General features: G+C 42.8%; 1 protein-coding gene across 2 annotated transcripts in view; it reads right to left on the bottom strand.

The window, feature by feature from the left end:
* The window catches only part of tbc1d32 (TBC1 domain family, member 32), a 252,709-nt gene that overhangs the window by 11,743 nt on the left and 218,076 nt on the right, over positions 1-22,890 (bottom strand). Inside the window, exons 32-33 of one of the 2 annotated variants that reach the window (XM_067984662.1) lie at positions 14,995-15,135; positions 7,358-7,546 (exon numbers count right to left, since the gene is read on the bottom strand). In XM_067984662.1, coding sequence (XP_067840763.1) covers positions 7,358-7,546; positions 14,995-15,135 — 330 coding nt within the window. Of the gene's footprint in view, positions 1-7,357; positions 7,547-14,994; positions 15,136-22,890 lie in introns of those variants that run through there. The other variant, XR_010962915.1, reaches the window with a different exon arrangement.

Genomic DNA, 22,890 nt, shown 5'->3' with positions numbered 1-22,890 from the left:
CAGGGGTCACAGTCTCAGGATACGGGATATGCCATTTAGAACCGAGATGAGAAGAAATTTCTTCACTCGGAGGGTGGTGAACCTGTGGAATGCTCTGCCACAGAAGGCAGTGGAGGCCAAGTCATTAAATATATTCAAGAAGGAGATAGATATATTTCTTAATGCTAAAGGGATCAAGGGCTATGGGGAAAAAGTGGGAACAGGATACTGAGTTAGACGATCAGCCATGATCATTTTGAATGGCGGAGCAGGCCCGAAGGGCCGAATGGCCTACTCTTGCTCCTATTTTCTGTGATTCTATCTGAAAAATGGAGAGTCCTGGGGCAGTCCACTCCTTAGACATTTGGCAAGTTCAATATAACTTCCTGCATGTACAATCCCTTGTAAACTGCTGCAAGCCATTAAAGACTTATTCATGCTGGGAGGTCGCCCACATGATCTAAACCAGAAATTCAGCCAGGCCAGCACATTAACGTCAGGTGCACTCTAATTAGGTACCACCCAACTTCTTTCCAATTGGAAAACCTATGCTCATGTTTCATACAGTATCAACTGGGAGGCCAGCTGTATTTAATTTTTTTTAAAGAGTCTATTTTAATGGTTCATTTTTAAGGAATGTCTAGGGCAAGACCGTTGGCCATTACATAACCTTATCCTGGAGGAATCCTCCAGTGGGAAAAGCACCCCAAGGATAATATCTTTTGATCTCCTTTAAAGCTTTAGGCTCAGTTTTGTTCTGCTGTCTAATCTCCTCCCATTCTTTCTCCGCTCACCTGCTTCTCTGATAAAGCATGCCGGTGTGACAATGATGGAATTCTCTGCATGAATAATATTTTTATTTTACTTTGATCTAGTAAACTTTCAAAGCAATCAGGGACACACAAAGCCAATAGACCATTTCAACTGTTGGTGTCTTTTGTTCTATCTTTTCAAGTTTAATTATTTCAATTTTCAAATGCATGTTGAATTTTTTTTGTACATTAAAATGAACTAGACTACAAACAATCGCAAACCATCATTTAAGATAGAGAATTATGTTAGTAAATAATGGAAGCATCCCAGATAGTTGGGGAAGAAAAACTATTTAACTATTTTTACTGGTTTATTTTACCAGTAGTTGACAGCGGTAGTACAGTGGCAATTGTAGAAGTCGGTACCCTGTATATCTATGGGATTTATTTTCTAGGAGGATCTGGGAACAAGTCCCACAGAAAATAATGAGTTTTGACACTTTATTTGGTAGCTTTGGCATAGACTTTTTGGGGCAAATTTTGTAAGGCCCAGCGATGCTGGCAGGGTCTTATCCATGGCCAGCGAGAATCAGAAAATCTCTCCAGCAAAAAACAGCGAAGGAGTAGCATGCAGCAACTGAAACAGCCCTATAAAAATAGAATGGATGGAAAAGCACAGGCAGTGTGTGCATGATTTTCTGATATGTGCTGACTGCGTGAGGCCTCACTTGCAGCGTGGGGTCTAGCAAAATGCACCTTTCATATATACATAAATATTTTCTAATCTGTATACTACTTCACATCAGAGAATATGCACCACTAAAGTGGACCGAAAGCTATAATGGTCAATCATGTACACTGTAGTAGTCCTTTAGTAACAAAATAGCTCATTTGTTTCTTGACCCTTGTTTCTTGCTCTACCATCATACTTTTTTGAAACTACAAGTTAATGTTGGTGGTATTAGTATGATATCCTTCTGTCTGCTATTAATCCATTTATTTTAAATGAGTTAACACCTCCATCAAAATAGTAAACAATGTCATTTGAAGACATTAAGCATGCAGCCACTAATATTTCTGGACTTTGGCCTCAAATGAATCATTGATAATAAAGTAGTACAGCATAAAAATAGCTCTTCATTACAGGAACTGACACAGAGCTATACAATCTTCATCTGGAGATCACTGCCGGTTCTGCCTTGACCGTGTGTGATTTGCGATCCGGTGCTTTAACGGCAGTATCTGACATATGTCTTTGGATCCCGCAAGGGAAGAGGTGGTCCATTCGTTTTTAAAATTTCCCAGATTGTAGGTGAAATAATGCAATGTCACATTTGTTGCCCATCGCTAGCTCTCCTGATAAGGTGACAGTGGGCCTTCTTTTGTAATTGTTTCTGCAATCAAGTGGCTTGCTAGGTCACTTCAAAAGGGCATTAAGAGTCAACTGTGCAGCGTGGGTCTAGAATGAGATGTGGGCCGGATGTTCCCTTCCCTTAGGGACATTGGTGAACAAATTGAGTTTTTACAAAACAACAGTTTTATGGTCATTGTACCAGCCCACAAATTAAAAAAGAGCTTGCATTTATACAGCGCCTTTCACATCCAAAGAATATCCCAAAACATTTCATAACCAAGGAATTACTATTATTATAGTAACTGTTGTTATGCAGGAAAATGGGGCAGCCAATTTGAACACAGCAAAATCCCACAAGCAGCAATGAGATAAATGACCTGTTGGTAGCGTTGGTTAAGGGAAGAAGGTTGTCCAGGACACCTCCCCTTCTCTTCATTAAATTATGCCATGGGATTACATAGAATACAGAGAATCTACAGCACAAATACGGGCTATTCCGCCGAATTAGTGTATGCGAGTGTTTAGACTCCACACAAGCCCCCTCCCACTCTAATTACCTCTTCCTACCGTGCCTCAAAATCCCTCTATTCACTTTGTTCTATTGTCGTTTCTCTTTATCCGTCATTACAGAATAATTCTTCTGCTTTTTCATTGCTACGTAATTCTTTCAAATTGGGGTTTTATCAAAATTAAAAGTGGATCAATGAGGTAATTGAATAATGTTAAATGAGAGCCTTTTTATCCAAGGGGGCTGGGGGCTGACATATTCAAGGATCAGATGTACCTAAAATATTAAGCAAATACCAAGTTTGATGGGAATAAATCAGTTTGTGGGGTGATTTAGCCATCTAATAGCAGGATGAGATTTCTTATCAGCCTGCATTAATGATAACTAAGTTTATTAAAGGGAGAAATATTATGAAAATATATATCAAGGATGTTGAAGGATAATATGTAATGTTAATAGGGACTGTATCGGAATGTGCACCATACATAATGGGCCAGATTTTGCAGTAGTAGGGCATCAAACGACATCTGCCGTTAGTTAGACTTGCCCCTGCGCCCTTCAGCTCAAAAATTTTTTTGCCCATAAGGTTGCTGAAAGTGCGAGCTGATAATGGCCCAGCAAGGGAAATAGGGAATCCAGGACCTGAGTGAATGGGGCAACCAACAGATGTGCGTTTAAATGCAAATATCCAAAAGTTGCTGTCTAAGTTGCGCCACTCCATTGTTAGCTTCGCGATAATGGCATTTCACTGTCTCCCTCACCAATGACATGCACTGAATGTCGTGAAGTTGCTGTATTTGTACGGTAGACACGAACTAAACCCATCGTAGATATTTAGGGCTAGTAATTAGTGGCGTAAGTACCCTTTCGTCGATGTGATAATTGTTAATTACTGCCAATCAACCTCTGGCACTGAAAATTAACTATTACAAGTGTGGAGTCTCATTCCTTCAGGTTTTGAATTTTTCGGACAGATTTTAAAAATGTCAATTTAAAAAAAAAATCTTACTTTTCCTTAACCAATGAAATTTAAGGATTGGGATATAAACCGTGGAAGGACTGAGAAGGAGGATGAATTAAAGGGGGTGAATTCAATGTCAAGTCAGGTACTGAAAGAGAAATAAAGAGAGGAGAAGAAAGATTGGGTTAGGAGAGGGAGAAAAAAAAGAGCCAAGGAAAAGTAATTTTTAAAACAAATTGACATTTTTAAAATCTCCCTGAAAAATTCAAAACCTGCAGGAATGAGACTACACACTTGTAATGGTTAATTTTCAGAGGCAGAGAGGTTGATTGGCAGTAATTAACAATTATCATGTCTTTAAAGGGGTACTTACGCTACTAATTACTAGTCCTAAATATCTGTGGCGGGTTTAGTTTGCATCCAGCACCCAAATACAGCAACTTCAAGTCATTCAGTGCATGTCAATGGTGAGGGAGACAGCGATATGCCATTTTCGCGAAGCTCACAACGGAGCGGCGCGTCCCGGACAGCAACTTTTGGATATTTGCATTTAAACGTACATTTGCTTCTCGCCTGAAGTTGCTCTACCATTTATGGTACAGCAACTTCAGGCAAATTCTGGCCCATTAATGGGGATCAAGTATTAATGAGTTTTTAAGTGTTTATTTGCATGTAGAGATATGTTAATGATGACTATGCGTAACACACCAAGGTCAATTTCCCAATATCTATCACCAAGCACCAGGAGTGAACATTTAGAAAATAGTCCCTATGTTTAATCCCCATTCATATCTTTGCCTCCAAAAATAAAAAGTATTCAACGTACCCTCCACTGTCTCCTCCTCAGTTAACAGCAAAAAATAAATCTATATTATAAACATTTGCAATACACTTCAGTGTCCCAACTGCCAAGCCTTCTCATTTAGCTGGAAGGGAAAGATAGCTGAGACAATAGACTCCTCAATGCCACTGCAAGTAGAATATCTTACAAAAATATGGGACTAAGAACACGGGAATGGGCTATTCGGTCCATCAAGCCCACCAACTGCATCAGCCTTGATTCATTTTCAAATACCTTCACACTTAGTACATAGCTGCCAGACTGGGCCTGCGGCAGGTGGTGAGTGAACCAACACGAGGGAAAAACTTACTTGACCTCATCCTCACCAATCTACCTGTCGCAAATGCATCCGTCCATGACAGTATTAGTAGGAGTGACCACTGCACAGTACCCCGTCTTCACACTGAGGACACCATCCAACGTGTTGTGTGGCACTACCACCGTGCTAAATGGGATAGATTCAGAACAGATCTAGCAGCTCAAAACTGGGCATCCATGTGCTGTGGGCCATCAGCAGCAGCAGAATTGTATTCCAGCACAATCTGTAACCTCACGGCCCGGCATATTCCTCACTCTACAATTACCAATTAGCCAGGGGATCAACCCTGGTACAATGAGGAGTGTAGAAAAGCATGCCAGGAGCAGCACCAGGCATACCTAAAAATGAGGTGCCAACCTGGTGAAGCCACATTTCAGGACTACATGCATGCTAAACAGCGGAAGCAACATGCTATAGACAGAGCTAAGCGATTCCACAACCAACAGATCAGATCAAAGCTCTGCAGTCCTGCCACATCCAGTCGTGAATGGTGGTGGACAATTAAACAACTAACGGGAGGAGGAGGCTCTGCAAACATCCCCATCCTCAATAATGGCGGAGTCCCTCACGTGAGTGCAAAAGACAAGGCTGAAGCGTTTGCAACCATCTTCAGCCAGAAGTGCCGAGTGGATGATCCATCTCGGCCTCCTCCCGATATCCCCACCATCACAAAAGCCAGTCTTCAGACAATTCGATTCACTCCACATGATATCAACAAACGGCTGAGTGCACTGGATACAGCGAAGGCTATGGGCTCCGACAACATCCCGGCTGTAATGCTGAAGACTTGTGCTCCAGAACTAGCTGCGCCTCTAGCCAAGCTGTTCCAATACAGCTACAACACTGGCATCTACCCGACAATGTGGAAAATTGCCCAGGTATGTCCTGTCCACAAAAAGCAGGACAAATCCAATCCGGCCAATTACTGCCCCATCAGCCTACTCTCGATCATCAGCAAAGTGATGGAAGCTGTCGTCGACAGTGCTATCAAGTGGCACTTACTCACTAATAACCTGCTCACCGATGCTCAGTTTGGGTTCCGCCAGGACCACTCGGCTCCAGACCTCTTTACAGCCTTGGTCCAAACATGGACAAAAGAGCTGAATTCCAGAGGTGAGGTGAGAGTGACTGCCCTTGATATTAAGGCAGCATTTGACCGAGTGTGGCACCAAGGAGCCCTAGTAAAATTGAAGTCAATGGGAATCAGGGGGAAAACTCTCCAGTGGCTGGAGTCATACCTAGCACAAAGGAAGATGGTAGTGGTTGTTGGAGGCCAATCATCTCAGCCCCAGGACATTGCTGCAGGAGTTCCTCAGGGCAGTGTCCTGGGCCCAACCATCTTCAGCTGCTTCATCAATGACCTTCCCTCCATCATAATGTCAGAAGTGGGGATGTTCACTGATGATTCGCAAATGTTCAGTTCCATTTGCAACCCCTCAAATAATGAAGCAGTCCGAGCCTGCATGCTGCAAAACATGGACAACATCCAGGCTTGGGCTCATAGGTGGCAAGTAACATTTGCGCCAGACAAGTGCCAGGCAATGACCATCTCCAACAAGAGAGAGTCTAACCACCTCCCCTTGACATTCAATGGCATTACCATCGCCGAATCCTCCACCATCAACATCCTGGGGGTCACCATTGACCAGAAACTTAACTGGACCAGCCATATAAATACTGTGGCTACAAGAGCAGGTCAGAGGCTGGGTATTCTGCGGCGAGTGACTCACCTCCTGACTCCCCAAAGCCTTTCCACCATCTACAAGGCACAAGTCAGGAGTGTGATGGAATACTCTCCACTTGCCTGGATGAGTGCAGCTCCAACAACACTCAAGAAGCTCGACACCACCCAGGACAAAGCAGCCCACTTGATTGGCACCCCATCCACCACCTTAAACATTCACTCCCTTCACCACCGGCGCACCGTGGCTGCAGTGTGTACCATCCACAGGATGCACTGCAGCAATTCGCCAAGGTTTCTTCGACAGCACCTCCCAAACCCGCGACCTCTACCACCAAGAAGGACGAGCAGCAGGCACATGGGAACAACACCACCTGCATGTGCCCCTCCAAGTCACACACCATCCCGACTTGGAAATATTTCACCGTTCCTTCATCGTCGCTGGGTCAAAATCCTGGAACTCCCTTCCTAACAGCACTGTGGGAGAACCTTCATCACACGGACTGCAGCAGTTCAAGAAGTTGCCTCACCACCACCTTCTGAAGGGCAATTAGGGATGGGCAATACATGCCGGCCTCACCAGCGAAGCCCACATCCCATGAACGAATAAAAAAAAATAAAGTTTTTAGTTGGCTTGTAAAATGACGTCATACAGAGGACCTGAAGTATTTATATCAATATAGAAAACTGAGCTGAAACCAATTCTATTGACAATAGCATTTATGCTTCACTGATCTTCAGCAAAGAACTCCATCAATCTGAATTGACCGCAGACATGAATTTTTTATATTTTTATTATTTTAATATAGCAATTTCATTCAATCATCCTGTCAGAAAATCTTAAATAATCTGAATGGACAAACTTTGCTTAATATATACACATGAAGCACTTGTCGAGTGCCGCTTATTGCTTGCAGGCCCCAAGTGGCTTTATTTTTCAAATGTATAATTTCTGCGCTTACCTTGAGAAAAACCTGGAGATCTTGAGTCTGCATGTGGTGAAGAATCTCTTGCTGCAAGTGCTTCAGTAAAGCTATGCACATGTAAACCTGATAATCAGGGCCCAAGATAATACAGATGGCAATGTAATGACCAATCTCAGTCCAGTCTAAATAGTTCCAGAAGCATTGAGTCAGCCAGTGTTGACAAATCTGTGTGGTATAAAGAAAAACAAAGGGTTTACATATTCCTACTGATCAAAGTGAAACACCAATCACTAATTCAATCAATAAGCAGTGTAATGAATCTCTAGTCAATGGACACCAGTACCCATATTGATAATGCCCTTAGTCTCTGGGCACTAATTCTTTTAGTCGAATTTCTTAAAAGTGTTTGTTTCAGTTTAAATACTACAACAGATCAGATTCCGGATCACAGTCTTTCATGTAAAGTAAACATTCCACATAAGAATAGTCTTGACATTTAAATCAGTTCTTTTAGTTTCCAGCAAGGGAGACTGGATAGCAATCAGCAATCGGAACCCTGGCTGACTTTTCCACTCCCCATGCCTGGCTCCATCTAAGATCAGCTAATTCAGTACAAACCAGGAATTGAATCTAGGACCTTCTCATCTCTATGGCTTAAGGTGGTCCTTTTACTCGTTAAGCGATCAGGATAAATCAAGATTACTTTTTAATGCTCAGATTACGATTCAAGGAAAACAATTTCTCACCTTTGGTGTAGTTACTTTTTTTTAAAGTTAGGATATACGGACCAATTTTGCAAAATCACGTTACCAGCACAAAGCTTCACCCACTAGGAGCAAGTGCTGGGAATTCTGACACATGCTCCCCATGACTTTCCATCTATTATTACGATTTTCCATCCAATTAATGTACAAAAAATTATGGGGTGTGTATGTTTGTGTCTGAATTCCCGATATGTACTCCTGATGGGTGAGATTCCCTGCTGGGTTCAAAATTTTGTGAACACAACCCTGTATTTCTCTTACCATGACAAGGCAACACATTGTGAAAAATCAGATCCCTGATGAAATCTGTAAGAGGACTTGAGTAGTATATCTTTATCTTATGTGGAAATGCATTCGGAAACCATATTAACACAATGCACGATGATATTGTGTTTTACAGCTAGAGCAATCCTACTGATCCAAGAGTAGTCCTAACAATTTTAATCTATTTCCAAATATTGCTAGTCTAGAGACTATCTCCTATCTCATTGAGCTTTTTATTATTTCCTTTTAATAACCTGCAGGAATGACAGTTTGAGAACATCCAATGGTTCCTAGAATTATGAAAGTCACTTGGGAAGTAAGGCTTTTCATTCCTCTTGCAACTCCTAATTGTGATCAGAATCTGGTTCTGAGAAAACTGATATCAGAGGCATTAGAATGTATGGTTGGTATAAACCCAGGTTTCTTAAATTGAAAATTCATTTTCAAGCCCTTATATTTGGTACACGAGGTTAGAAAGATTTGGCGGTGGACCCAACATATCTCATTCAGAACCTCCTTTGCTTTTGTTAAAAATCTATATCCAAGTATTACTTGTCTTGGGGAATTACAGTCCTGAGATTTTACCTGCCAACTGACATTTCTTTCTTTGAAAGATACTATCACTTGGTTAATTTATGCAGATCTCCAACTTCTTATGTAGGTATAGAACCACAAGTTTACATGAATCAATTGCACCACAAAGAACAACAAAATGTTCAGCAAAGGCAAGATTAAAGATGGATAGTGTCTAGCTCGCACCACTACACATAGGAGGAGAGAGGGGAATGAAATGAAAACTAATTGAAAAAAATAAGCACAAACATAAAAAGAATCCAACATATAAAACTCTCAATAAAGAATTCAAGGCATAATTAATTTCTCTTAGAGTTGATTTCTACTCAATAAATATTTCTATACAATACAATATACGGTTAAAAATGAATGGAAATGAAGAAAAATGTTAGGAGATTTAATTGAAGAGTCTCCAAGTACTATTGCACTGTGCTAGATATTCAGGGCATTTATTGATAGAACTACTAGCTCTCAGATCAGACAATGTGCAATCTCTTCTACACTGCTTTTTAATTTGATATTGATCTAACCAAGGGTTGGCAGAGATAATGCTGAGAAAGTATTTAATCTTACAAGTGAATACAACATTGTTTTGCACCCTTTCCAAAAATATGAAACATTGTTAGAATCAGCATTTTACTATATTCAGAGATACCATTTGCAATAAAAATGTAAGTATGGTGGACTTCCTGATTCTCAATTTCATTTGAAATTACATTTTAATGTATAAAGACAACAGGGCTAATTCTGCTCTCCTAGTAGGTAGCCACTGTGGGAAATTGCAGGTGCACAGCACATGATTATTGACCCATGAAACAGTAATTCCACAATGTACTTCCGGTGAGTGTTGCTTTCCACTGGAAGCACAGAATTGCTCTGATATTTCAATACACAAAAGCCTAGATTTTTGAATGCTGTGGTTGTAATGCTGATTTTAACCCACATAAAATCGTTTGGGATAATGCCAATGTTAAAATAACGTCAATTGGAAAATCTAGGCTACAGAAGCAAAGATATGCAAGCACAGAGAAGGCCATCTGGGCCTCTTTGACTGCACTGAGTTTAGGCCCTAATTTGGGGTTGATTTCACACAGACACATTTTCCTGCTTTCTCCCCAATTCAGACCCCCCTCGTCCCTGGTATCAACTTGTCAAATTTGTGTTGCACTTTTGTCAGGGCTACTATATACCCTCTGTAGTGAGATGTCTAAAACTGCTCAGTATCCCAGATGTGGCCTAGAAATTATTTTGCAACTCCTTGCTTTTGTATTTTATCCATCTCAATAATAAAATCCAAAATCTTATTTGCCGCGTTAATGGCTTTTCAAACTTGTCCACACATTTTTAAGAATTTATATAACAGCACAACTGGATCACTTTGCTCCTCGACTGCATTGAGATATTTACTATTTAAGGTATATTTCTAATCTTTATTCCTGTTTCCAAAATGTATTACCGTACATTTTTCTGTTTTAAGCTGCATTTGTCACTTATCTGACGATTATCATTATATAGATACAGCACAGAAACAGGCCAATCAACCCAACTGGTCTATGCTGGTGTTTATACTCCAAACGAACCTCCTCCCACTCTAATTACTTCTTGTCATCCTGCTTCCTTATCTCTCTATTCCCTTCTTCCTCAGATATGCATCAAGCCTCTCCTCAAATGCATCAATACATCTTCCCATTGGCAGAAGGGCAGAGAACCAGAGGAAACAGATTTAAGGTAATTGGCAAAAGAACCAAAGGCAACCTGAGGAAAAGCTTTTTTACGCAGCGTGTAGTTATGATCTGGAATATGCTACCTGAAAGGGTGGTGGAAGCAGATTCAATGGTGGCTTTCAAAAAGGAATTGAATACATACATGAAGGGAAAAAAATTGCAGGGCTAGGGCAAAGAGTGGGGCAATGGGACTAATGGGATTGCTTTTACAAAGAGCTGGTACTGGCTCAATGGGCCGAATGGCCTCCTTCTGTGCTGTAACCATTGTTCCATGTGGCAGCAAGTTCCATATTCTCACCACTCTCTGTGTAAATAAATTCCTCCTAAATTCTTATGCCCCCTTGTTCTGGACTCACCCACAAGTTGATCTTTTACAGAACCTCACCCTAAGCACAGCACCTACAACAATGCAGCATTCACATACTCAAGTGAAGTGGCAGCCTAGACTACGTACCTAAGTTTTGGTGTGGGGCTTGAACCCACAGCCTTTTGACTCAAAGGCATTTGAGTAATCAGAGCCAAGGTGAACTATACTTACATTCACCTGTAGTCTCCTGCATTCTTTCTGGCAGTTTGTTATTCTTTCCAACTGGTATCATTAGCAAACTTGCACATACTTGGTATGTGGGTGATGGGAGGTGTAGTGTGTGAAGCAGTGGATGCGGCTAGTGGTGTAGTTGGTAGGAGATGCCACTTGACAGTTGACCTCACTCACCTTGACCACTCATGTCAAAGCATTGAACTTCTTCCTGCGCTGCATCCATGTTTGTGGTGCTATGCGCCTGGCATTGACTGCATCCCCTGCTGCCTTCCACTGCCTCTTAAGCATATGTTTGGAGGGCCTCTTGCGCACCCCCACCTCCCCTGCTGATATAGGATGTCCCTCCTTCTGCCCACCTCTTGCACCAAGGCTTCTAGTGCATCAGCAGAGAATCTTGGTGCACGCGTTCTCGCAGGCCTGGTACCAACTTGGACTGGCAGATTGGTGAGGTGTGGCATGGCATGCGGATTGGAGGATGTGGGATTTAGTGGGATTATTCAATGTTTTAAAATAACTCTACAGTTTGTAAACATAGGTACGGGACCTGCATCTGTGCTTTAGGTGTGCGATGTCTGATCTCCATTCAGACTCCGTACAGACAGCAGACTGTTATTTTTAGCAAATTACAAGTACCGGCTACCTTTAAGAGAATTTGGCTGGCTGTCAGAGAGACAGCCTGCCTTTAAGAGATTCGGGCTCCCCCTGCTGGTGGAAAGTTCAAATGTCCTTGAATCCTCATGTCAACACTGGTTTTTAACACTTGGCTGAGGTGAGTGTTCAGGCAGAACGAATGTCTCGTCCTGCCTGTAACAGAAGCGCGGGACGCGGGTTAATCGCGGATCGTGGTACCCACGCCCGGTTTCATGCCTTATCCAATTTAATCCCCACAGAGTTCTTGGAGGGTTGTACGGCTGGAGGAGGTTACAGAGATAGGGAGGGGTGTGAAAGGGTTTGAACACAAGAATAACATTTTTAAATTGGAGGCGTTGGGGGTCCAGGAGCCAATGTTAGGTCAGTGAGCACAGGGGTGGTGGATGAGTGGGTCTTTATGCAGATTACGATATGGGCAGCAGAGCTTTAGATGAGCTGAAGTTTATGGACGGTGGTGCAAGGGAGGCTGGTCGAGTCTGGAAGTTACAAAGGCATGGATGAAGGTTTCGGCAGCAGATGGGATGAGGCAGAGGCAAACACGAGCAATGTTACAGAGGTGAAAGTCGGTGGTCTTTGTGTCAGAGAGCATATGGGGTCGCTAGCTTAGCATGGGGTCAAATAGGATGTTGAGGTTGTGAACAGTTGGCTACAACCTGAGACAGTAGCTGGGGAGGGGGATGGAATTGGTGGCGAGGGAACAGAGTTTGTGGTGGGGGCCGAAGACAATTTTAACTGTAATTTATTCTGTAATTACTCTAGTAATTTTCCTACTAATGTCATAAGACTATAATTCAATGAATAAAGGTGTAATATTTGCCATCCTCCCTTTGGAGCAGCTCCCACCTTTAATGAATTTTGAAAATTCATGGTTAACTCCTCTGCTACTTCCTCACAAATGTCCTTCAGTATTCTGAATATCAGCTGGTCCTAGTTAGTTATCAATTTTTAGCACCCACAGCCCCTTAAGAACCATGTTAAAGATAACAGTATGGTGCAAGATTCAGCACTCCAGCATTTATCACAACTGTTGATTTGGCCCCCTCTGAGAAGTATTGCACTGTCCTGTAGAGTTTGATTTCTGTTTATTTTAATTAATCTGTGTTAACTGAGCTCAGCTGCCAGAGCCCTTACCTCTGTGTCCAAAAGTTGAGAGTTCAAGTCCTGTACCAGGGTTTGAACTCACAATCTTGGCTGACACTTCAGTGCAGTACTGAAGGAGTACTGTATCGGAAGAGGTGTTGGATTTCAGATGAGACATGGATCGGAAATCTTATCTAACTAAATAGTAGTTCAGGTGGATGTTAACTTAACACTATTCAAAGAAGAGTGGTATCCTGGCTAACATTCCTTTTTTAACCAATAAGTCCAAAAGTAAAATAACAGGTCATTTGTCTACTGCTGTTCGTGGGATGTTGTTGGGCACAAATTATCTGGTCATTATCTCATTGCTGTTTGTGGGACCTTACTGTGCGCAAATTGGCTGCCGCGTTTCCTACATTACAACAGCGACTACACTTTAAAAGTACTTCACTGGTTGTGAAGCACTTTGGGACATCCTGAGTTCATGAGAGGCGCTATCTAAATTCAATCAATCAATTATCTCTCTATCTGCTGAAAAACGTTTGAATTGTAACCACTGTTTTTAAAAACACAATGGGATAAGTTTCCATCTTTTAAGGGACAAACATTCGTTGAGGCTGGGGGAGGGGGCGGTGGGAGGCAAAGTGGGCGACCTTACATGCCTGATTTTAGTACCTGTGCAGTCCCAGAAAGTGATAAAAACATTAGCCCCGATTTTGTGAGGCCCCACACCACCCACTTTGCCTGACTCTCAAAATTGGGACAATTATTTTTATTCAAAATTTGCAATCAATCTCTATTTTTCTGTTAATATAAAATGTATAGTTCAAATCACAAAGTTTGTCTCTTGAAATACAATTGTTTTCTCAGTCAGAACAGAAAAAGATTTGAATGGAGACAAATATATTTGGGGGGTTAACAGTCTCGCATGCTAGATATGCATATTGGAATTTTGGGCACGCCTCCCACCCACAACAAATGTTTGCCCCTTAAAAGATGGAAATTTATCCCACTGGCCTCACAAAATTGGGATTAATATTATCAATATCTCAAAAAATGTGTTCAATTCAGGAAAAAAGTTCTAAGATTAGAACAATCATATCTTCTATAAATTATCATTGTCAGAGAGATTCGGGCGTCCTCGTACAAGAAACACAAAATGCTGGCATGCAGGTACAGCAAGCAATTAGGAAGGCAAATGGTATGTTGGCCTTCATTGCAAGGGGGTTGAAGTATAAGAGTAAGGAAGTCTTACTACAATTGTACAGGGCTTTGGTGAGACCTCACCTGGAGTATTGTGTACAGTTTTGATCTCCTTATCTAAGGAAGGATATACTTGCCTTGGAGGTGGTGCAACGAAAGTTCACTAGATTGATGTCTGGGATGAGAGGGTTGTCCTATGAGGAGAGATTGATTAGAATGGGCATATACTCTCTGGAGTTTAGTAGGATGAGAGGTGAACTCATTGAAACATAGATTCTGAGGGGGCTTGACATGGTAGATGCTGAGAGGTTGTTTCCCCTGGCTGGGGAGTCTAGAACTAGGGGACATAGTCTCAGGATAAGGGGTCAGCCATTTAAGACTGAGATGAGGAGGAATTTGTTCACTCAGGGGGTGGTGAATCTTTGGAATTCTCTACCCTAGGTGGCTGTGGATGCTGAGTCGTTGAGTATGTTCAAGGCTCAGATAGACAGATTTTTGGACTCTAGGGGAATCAAGGGATACGGGGATTGGGTGGGAAAGTGGAGTTGAGGTCAAAGATCAGCCATGATCTTATTGTATGGCGGAGCAGGCTCGAGGGGCCGTATGGCCTACTCCTGCTCCTATTTCTTATGTTCTTATGTCACTAGAAATAGATTAAAAGATGTACTAATTTTATACCAATACCTACACATCAATACTATCACAAAACACAGATATTTAGAAATATCATTAACCTGCAAAGTAAAATTTTAGTCTATTTCTGAAAATGCGAATACAGCCCACAGGTCATAAAAAGGGTTACATTGATTAACCTTCCAGTTGTAGCTATGAAGCTCTTCACATACATACATTTTCTTCAAATTAACATTTCACCTGTGAAGGAGTGAACCCTGACATGCGGAATGCTGAGAAGACAAGTGGCACCTCTGTCTTCAGTAACATCTCAATGTAGTAAGTTGTGCAAGAATACACAGGATGGATACCGGAGTCTGCACTTTCCACAGAAAGATGGATCTGCCGAGGTAGACAGCAAAAACAAAATAGGAACACGAGTGAACTTTGAAGAAAAATTCATCTGCCGGACAACCTATCATATACATTAATCACTAATATATCTTGATTAATTTTCACATTCTTCGTTCTGCCCTAATATAATCAGGACATTTTATATTTGAGACCTCCAGACCGAAATAATTATCTTACAGTGAGCTTAAAACTTGGAAATCAATGGAAAATAATGTCTAAGTGTAATCATTTTGGAGTAACATTGAGATATATGAACCTATAAAAATGATGAGACATTTCTGCTGCACTGATATCCCACTTTCATCAATTTTTAAAAAGCAAACCCCATAGTCCTAAATGGGCTTATTTTTTTTCAAAGAAGCAACTATCCTCACTGCCCCACCATTTAAAACCAACTGATATTTAGAAAAAAATATCCCCACGTATTTAATTGGAGAGAAGGTCATTGTGGGAGATTTCTGTGTCACCTTCAAGGTAGTACTGCTTACTAGGAGTAGGTGGTTTGGCCTTCCTCTGGGACATGATTTGGTGTTTGATGTGAAAGAATCAAAATGAAAAGGGAGAAAAATACTTTTTAAAGTTACTTCAGCTAGGCAACCCCATCACCAGCAAAATTAATTATCAAACCACCACAATATCTACTGACCAAACCATTATAATTTATAACTTTGTTTCGCTCCTACCCAACATCTGTCTCATATCAGCACTTGCTCGTCTTCTAAATTTTGATATGACTCAACTTGGGCATGTACCAGGCAGAACTATGCCTTGTGTCTTAAGATAATAAAGGAAACTTTGTGGTAAGTAAGCAAATATGTCAGGAAGAATTGTGTTATTTTGGCAGACAATAATCCGGAGGTTCCAAAGGAGAACCCAGGCAACCTGGAAACTACAAGGTAACAGTATTTATAAGGAAGAAAAAAACATTGATGGACAGCCAAAAGTCTTTTATTTAGCCAGTAAATAAAAATGATGGAAGATCACTAGAATCCTACTATCCCTCCTGTGCTACCATTAAATGACAGGTTAATAGATAAACTCTGAAAACTACAGAAGCAGGAGCCTATTTATAATATACAAATGCTGATGTCCAATGCTGATTGCAAGGCCCTGATGCAATTTTGAAATACCGACTGGATTAGTGCTCGTAGTGCACTACCGTTAAACAAATGAGGTCCGACCCTCAAAACGGCTTGGGAATCTCACCAGTGCCTTCCTGTGGGCGGCCCGATAATCCTGCCGACTGCCAACCTGAAACACGCCCAAAGTAAAAATCACCCCTTTGACTCCTTGCTGGGATATGGGCGCTCATCCAAGCAGCCATTATTCATGTGTGAGTCTTGAAAGTAAAGGTTGGATTTTCCTCCATAGCAGATTCATTGGAGGAAGTGTGTCCAGATTACATTTTGACTCCATTGCAGTTTCTTAGGTCAGATTAACTTTAATAGTGCTATTAGGAGCTCATCTCTGCCCTGGATGGAAATCAGCACTATTGCAGCATTTAAGTGGCTGTGGCAGCTTAATGGAGCAGGCTAGCGACCGCCTGAAGGAAGCGCACTACAGCTGGAAGATGAGGGTGTATGTTGCTGGCTGAAGAGTTAAGAGATATCAGGCCTTGGTTGAGGAGCCTTGGGACCCATATTTCAGGGGTCCAGTATTGAAAAGAAGGATGGTTGTAGAGCATCAAACTTACGATCATACGCTAGAAGAAGTGTCCTAGAATGTGCTGTAGATGGTGGCTTAGTTAAAGGAGTCCAGTAACCACATCTGCAGCACCATGATAAATGTGTGTACAGAATGTAGTCAACTCTGGAGTGCATGGCAGCTTCAGCATAGCCCTCCCCTACCCCCCACCAAAGCAACTAAGGCCAGTTGTGGCTTCTGGTAAGGCAGGTACAACTGCTGCCACAAAAGTACTTTCATCTGTCTTCACAAAAGAAGAGGATGAAGTTAATGTTGCAGTGGAGGACGAGGGAGTAGAGATATTGGATAAGATAAAAATAGAAGAGGTGTTAAAAAGGTTGGCATCACTCAAAGTTAACAAGTCACCCAGTCCAGATGGGATGCATTCTAGGTTGCTGAGGGAAGCAAGGGTGGAGATAGCAGAAGCTCTGACCACAATCTTTTAATCCTCCTTGGATATGGGAGTGGTGCCAAAGACCACTCCCAAGACAGGAGGATTGCAAATGTTACACCCCTATTCAAAAAAGGGGAGAGGAATTAACCTGGTAACCACAGGCCAGTCAGTCTAACGTCTGTGGTGGGAAAACTTCTAGAGACCATTGTCAAGGACACAATTAATTCTCACTTAGAGAAGCATGGGTTAATAAGGGACAGCCAGCACGGATTTGTTAAAGACAAATCTGATTGAGTTCTCTGATGAAGAATCAGAGAGGGTTGATGAAGGTAGTGCAGTAGATGTTGTATATATGGATTTTCAAAAGGCATTTGATAAAGTACCACATAATAGTCTTATTTGGAAAATAGTAGCTCATGGGATGAAAGGGACAGTGGTAACTTGGGTATGTAATTGGCTAAGGGATAGGAGACAAACAGTAGTGGTGAACGGATGTTTCTCTGACTGGAGAGAAGTATGCAGTGGGGTCGCCAAAGGATCGGTATTAGGACCATTGCTTATCTTGTTATATATAAATGTCCTGGACTTGAGTGTAGGGAGTACAATTTCAAAGTTTGCGGATGATACAAAACTTGGCAACGTAGTAAATAATGAGGATAGTAGCAGACTTCAGGACAAAGACAGACGGGTGAAATGGGCCGACAGATGGCAGTTGCAATTTAATGCAGATAAGTGTTAAGTGATGCACTGTGGGAGGAACACCATGAAGAGGCAGTATAAATCTAAAATGGTACTATTTTGAGTGGGGGGGGATGCATGAGCAGAGGGACTGGGGGTGCATATTCATAAATATTTGAAGGTGGCAGGGCAAGTTGATAAGGCAGTTAAGAAAGTGTATGGGATACTTGGTTTTGTAAATAGGGCCGTTGAATACAAAGAGAAGGAAGTCAAGCTAAACCTTTACAAATCACTGGTTAGGCCTCAGCTGGAGTATTGCGTATAATTCGGCACACTGCACTTTAGGAAGGATATCAAGGCCGTGGTTTAACAGAGGAAGTTTACCAGGATCATACCAGGGTCGAGGGACTTCAGTTATGTGAAAAGATTGGAGAAACTGGGATTGTTCTTCTTAGAGCAGAGAAAGTCAAGGGGAGACCTGATAGAGGTATTCAAAATAATGAGGGGTTCTGATAGAGCGAATATGGAGAAACTGTTTCCTGACAAGTGGGTCGGTAACCAGAGGTCATAGATTTAAAATAATTCGCAAAAGAATTAGAGGGGAAATTAGGAGAAATTTTTTCACATAGACGGTTGTCAGGATCTGCAAGGCACTTACTGAAAGGGTGGTGGAAATACAGTGGACATGTACTTGAAGAGGACTAATTTGCAGGGTTATGGGGAAAAAGCTTCTCGAGGGCAATTAGGGATGGGCAATAAATGCCGGCCTTGCCAGCGACGCCCACATCCCATGAACGAATAAAAAAAAAAGCTGGGGTGTAGGTCTAAATTGGACAGATCTTTCAAAGAGCCGGCACAGGCAAAACGGGCTGAATGGCCTCCTTCTGTGCTGTAAGATTCTATGATTCTAAGCCTTGGGTGCCAGGGATTCATTGATATAACTGGTACCATTTGGTCTGCCTCATATGGATCAGTGCTCAATCAGAGCCAAAGTCCAGTACTAGTGGCCTGGCCACATGCATTTCAGGCACCGAGGGGGAGGCATGGTGAGAAAAACAGTAGGAGAGTATCAATAATTCCACTGATTAAAGAATGGTTAGAAGCAATGTTAAAGAGAAGATTTTCCTGGGTTTGGGACCAGGCACATTGGGTCACCTGGATGCAATGAACACTGTAGAATCGAGCAAGTAGGAGTGCAAGCCTGTAAAGGAACCTGCTCAATTTTCTTCCCGAGACCTTCGCACACGTGTGCTTCAACAAAGTCAATTTCCAGATATTCACTGTGCCCAGGTGAGACTTTAAAAAAATCTTCCCTTATATGCACACATTAACATGGGGCAGGGTGAGGGAATGCTTGGAAGAATGATTTGCAGAATGTTTCCACAATGGAGCTTTGGTAGTTTTGGAGGTGAGCTGAATGTCAGCATATGAAAGATTCAATGGGCTCAATTTTAAAAGGGTGGTGGGATGGCAGCTGATTGACAGGCTGGCTGCTGACAGGAGCTGCAACGCCGAGGGGGTGGGGGGAGGAGAGAGAGAGAGTCGTCATCTGGCACTGGAATGGAGAGTGGGGGCGAACAAGGATCGGAGTGGGGGGGACAAAGATCGGAGTGGGGGGGACAAAGATCGGAGTGGGGGGGACAAAGATCGGAGTGGGGGGGACAAAGATCGGAGTGGGGGGCACAAAGATCGGAGTGGGGGGCACAAAGATCGGAGTGGGGGGGACAAAGATCGGAGTGGGGGGGACAAAGATCGGAGAAGAGACATCAGTGGGTGAGACATCGGACATCGGAGCAGGGGGGTACAGGTGACATCGTTTGAAAGGTAGTTTTATTTCTTTTTTTAACTTTGTGAAATGTTATTTTATTTAATTTATTTAGTTTATTGTTGCCTGATCCGGCCCTTCATGTCTGGTTTCACCAGGCGTGAATCGGAAGCCGTGGGAAAGCTGCACAGGTAAGTTGAAAATCGTTGTAACTACCCACTATGTAACAAATAAAGTACCTTAAGTACCTCAGGTACATTTGCTTCTTTAAATATTGTCCCGTTGGCTTTAATTGCCCAATATTCATTTTATTTGTAAATGGAGAACTATGAGGGCAGGACTGGAACGAGCTGCCAGAGGCAGTAGTAGAGGCGGGTACAATTTTGTCTTTTAAAAAGCATTTGGACAGTTACATGGGTAAGATGGGTATAGAGGGATATGGGCCAAGTGCAGGAAATTGGGACTAGCTTAGTGGTATAAACTGGGCGACATGGACATGTTGGGCCGAAGGGCCTGTTTCCATGTTGTAACTTCTATGATTCTATGATTCTATGACTGGTTTTGCAGTAACACAGGCGTTAGTTAGGGGAAGGTTTCCCTTATGAGCTCTGCCTGCAGATGTCTCACAGCTAGAAGTGGGTTCTCCTATACAATCTCTGCCAGATAGGGGGGTCTTGACTGTCTGCTTTCCCTGCTGTTCACTTTCTTCTTCTTCCTCCAGGACAATCAGGAGCCCTTTATGAATTGTAAAACTGTGCGGCATGTAGCAAGCTACAACAATTCAAAACTCTTTGGTTACATAGGAATAGGAGTAGCCCATTCAGTCCCTCGAGCCTGTTTCACCATTCAGTTGGATCATGGCTGATCTGTACCTCAAACTCATTTACCTGCCATTAATCCATATCCCTTGATATCCTTATCTAACAAAAATGTATTGACCTCAATCTTGAAAGTTTCAATTAACCCAGCATTCACAGCTGTCTCATCCACGGCCTTTTGGGGGAGCAAGCTCCAGATTTCTATTACTGTTTGTGTGAAGAAGTGCTTCCTGATTTCACTTCTGAATGGCTTTAATTTTAAGATTATGACCCCTTGTTCTGGCTTCTCTTACCAGAGGAAACAGTTTCTCTTTATCTACCCTATTGAATCCTTTTATCATTTTAAACATCTCGATTAGATCACTCCTCAATCTTCTATACTCAAGGGAATGCAAACTAAGTTTATGCAACCTGTCCTCATAATTTAATCCCTGGTATTGTTCTGGTGAATCTGCGCTGTACCCCCTCCAAGGCATATATCCTTCCTGAGGTGCGGTGCCCAGAACTGAATGAAGTACTCCAGGTGGGATCTGACCAAGGCATAATACAATTGAAGCATAACTTCCTCCCTTTTGTATTTCAACCCTCTTGAGATAAAGGCCAACATTCCATTAGCCTTTTTAATTGCTTTTTGTACCTGTCCACTAGCTTTTGGTGATTTGTGTACATGGACACCCAAATGTCTTTGCTCCTCCACAGCCCCTAGTTCCTCACGATTTAGAAAGTACCCTGATTTATCTTTCTTGGATCCAAAATGGATGACCTCACACTTCCCCACGTTGAGCTCCATTTGCCACAGTCCTGGGCACTCACTTAATCTGTCTATGTCCATTTGTAACTACTTGCTCCCATCTGCACGACTTATTGTGCCTCCCAACTTAGTGTCATCAGTAAACTTGGATATACAACTCTCTATTTCTTCATTCAAGTCATTGATAAATATGGTGAAAAAGAGGTCCCAGTACAGATTCTCACAGAACACCACTCATCACATCCCGCCAATCAGAGTACATACCCTTTATCCCTAGTCTCTGTCTCCTTCCTTCCAACCAATTTCCAGCCCGTGCCGCAAGGTTGCCTCCAATTCTGTGCGCTTTCATTTTTGCTAAGAATCGCTTGTGTGGAACCTTATCAAATGCCTTCTGGAAGACCATATAGATAACATCCATTGATACGCCCGTATCCACCAGTGACCTCCTCAAAAAAATTCAACTAAATTCGTCAGACATGAGTTTCCCTTCATAAATCTATGCTCTTTCTGATCAGCTCAAACTTCTCCAAGTGCTTAATAACAGATTCTAGTAATTTTCCCACAACTGACATTAGATTGAAAGGTCTGTAGTTACCTGGGGCAGCATTTTAGCACCTGCTATCGGGTGCGTTCCTGGCGGGGGGGGGCCTCGAAAATCGTGAAATCCCGGAGCGGGACCGGAGCCCGCCTCAAACCCGCACACTTCCGGGTTCCCCGCTGACGCAATTAAAGCCAGCGGGATGCCACTTGAAGGTATTTATTTGGCTTGTTCAGGTCATTAACTGACCTGATTAAGGGATTATGTGAGGAGGGGTGGGATTTTAGAGCAAACTGGGACTGTTTCCCACACTGGGGGAAGCACTCCCAGTTCAAATGGACCTGTTGCAGCTGTCAGCCTGTGGCAGCTGCAAAGGTCCATTTGACAGGTGGGGTGGGAGACCCTCACTCATTGCAGGAGGCCACTCTGTCACTTGGGACAAAGTTTGGCCTCCACCACCCTCCTCCTGACAATCAAAGTCACCAACTTGCACACTTACCCTGGTGTCCAGAGACATGTACCTACGTTGAGGACCCCCTCAGATGTACATCTTCCGGATGGGGGCCGCCGTAGCTGCAGTCATGACCTCCTCGGAGGGCGAACAGTATCACCAGCCTCATCAGCCTCGCCATCCACGCCGTCCACCTCTGACACGTGGAGCTCCACAACACAGTGCTGTGACACATCCACCTGTACAGCAGGAGGGAGGGCTACCGCAGAGAGAGATGCGTCGCAGAGGGCACTACCCTCGCCACAGGGTCCACAGACCGAGGCTCAGCTTCCTGGACCTCTCTGAGCAGCAGTGCACACGGAGGCTCAGAGTCACTCGACATGTAGTCATGGACATCTGCAGCCTCCTTCATGCCAAGCTGCTCCTGGCTGGCCCGAGCACCATCTTCTTACCTGTCGCTGTCAAAGTCACCACTGCCCTCAACAACCTCTCCTCCGCATCCTTCCAGGGTGCAACCGGGGACATCGCCGACGTCTCTCAGCCGTCTGCACAAAAGAGCCCTGCACATACACCTACACCCACTCTGCAGTGACACAATGGGTGGCATCAGTTGTGGGTCTTCATAGTGATCCTCAGGAAAGGGCATTATTGCACAGACCAGACAA

Source organism: Heptranchias perlo, chromosome 5 (assembly GCF_035084215.1).
Source record: "Heptranchias perlo isolate sHepPer1 chromosome 5, sHepPer1.hap1, whole genome shotgun sequence".
Lineage (NCBI taxonomy): Eukaryota > Metazoa > Chordata > Chondrichthyes > Hexanchiformes > Hexanchidae > Heptranchias > Heptranchias perlo.
Note: the sequence above shows the minus strand (reverse complement) of the source record. Positions and strands in the feature narration are given on the sequence as shown.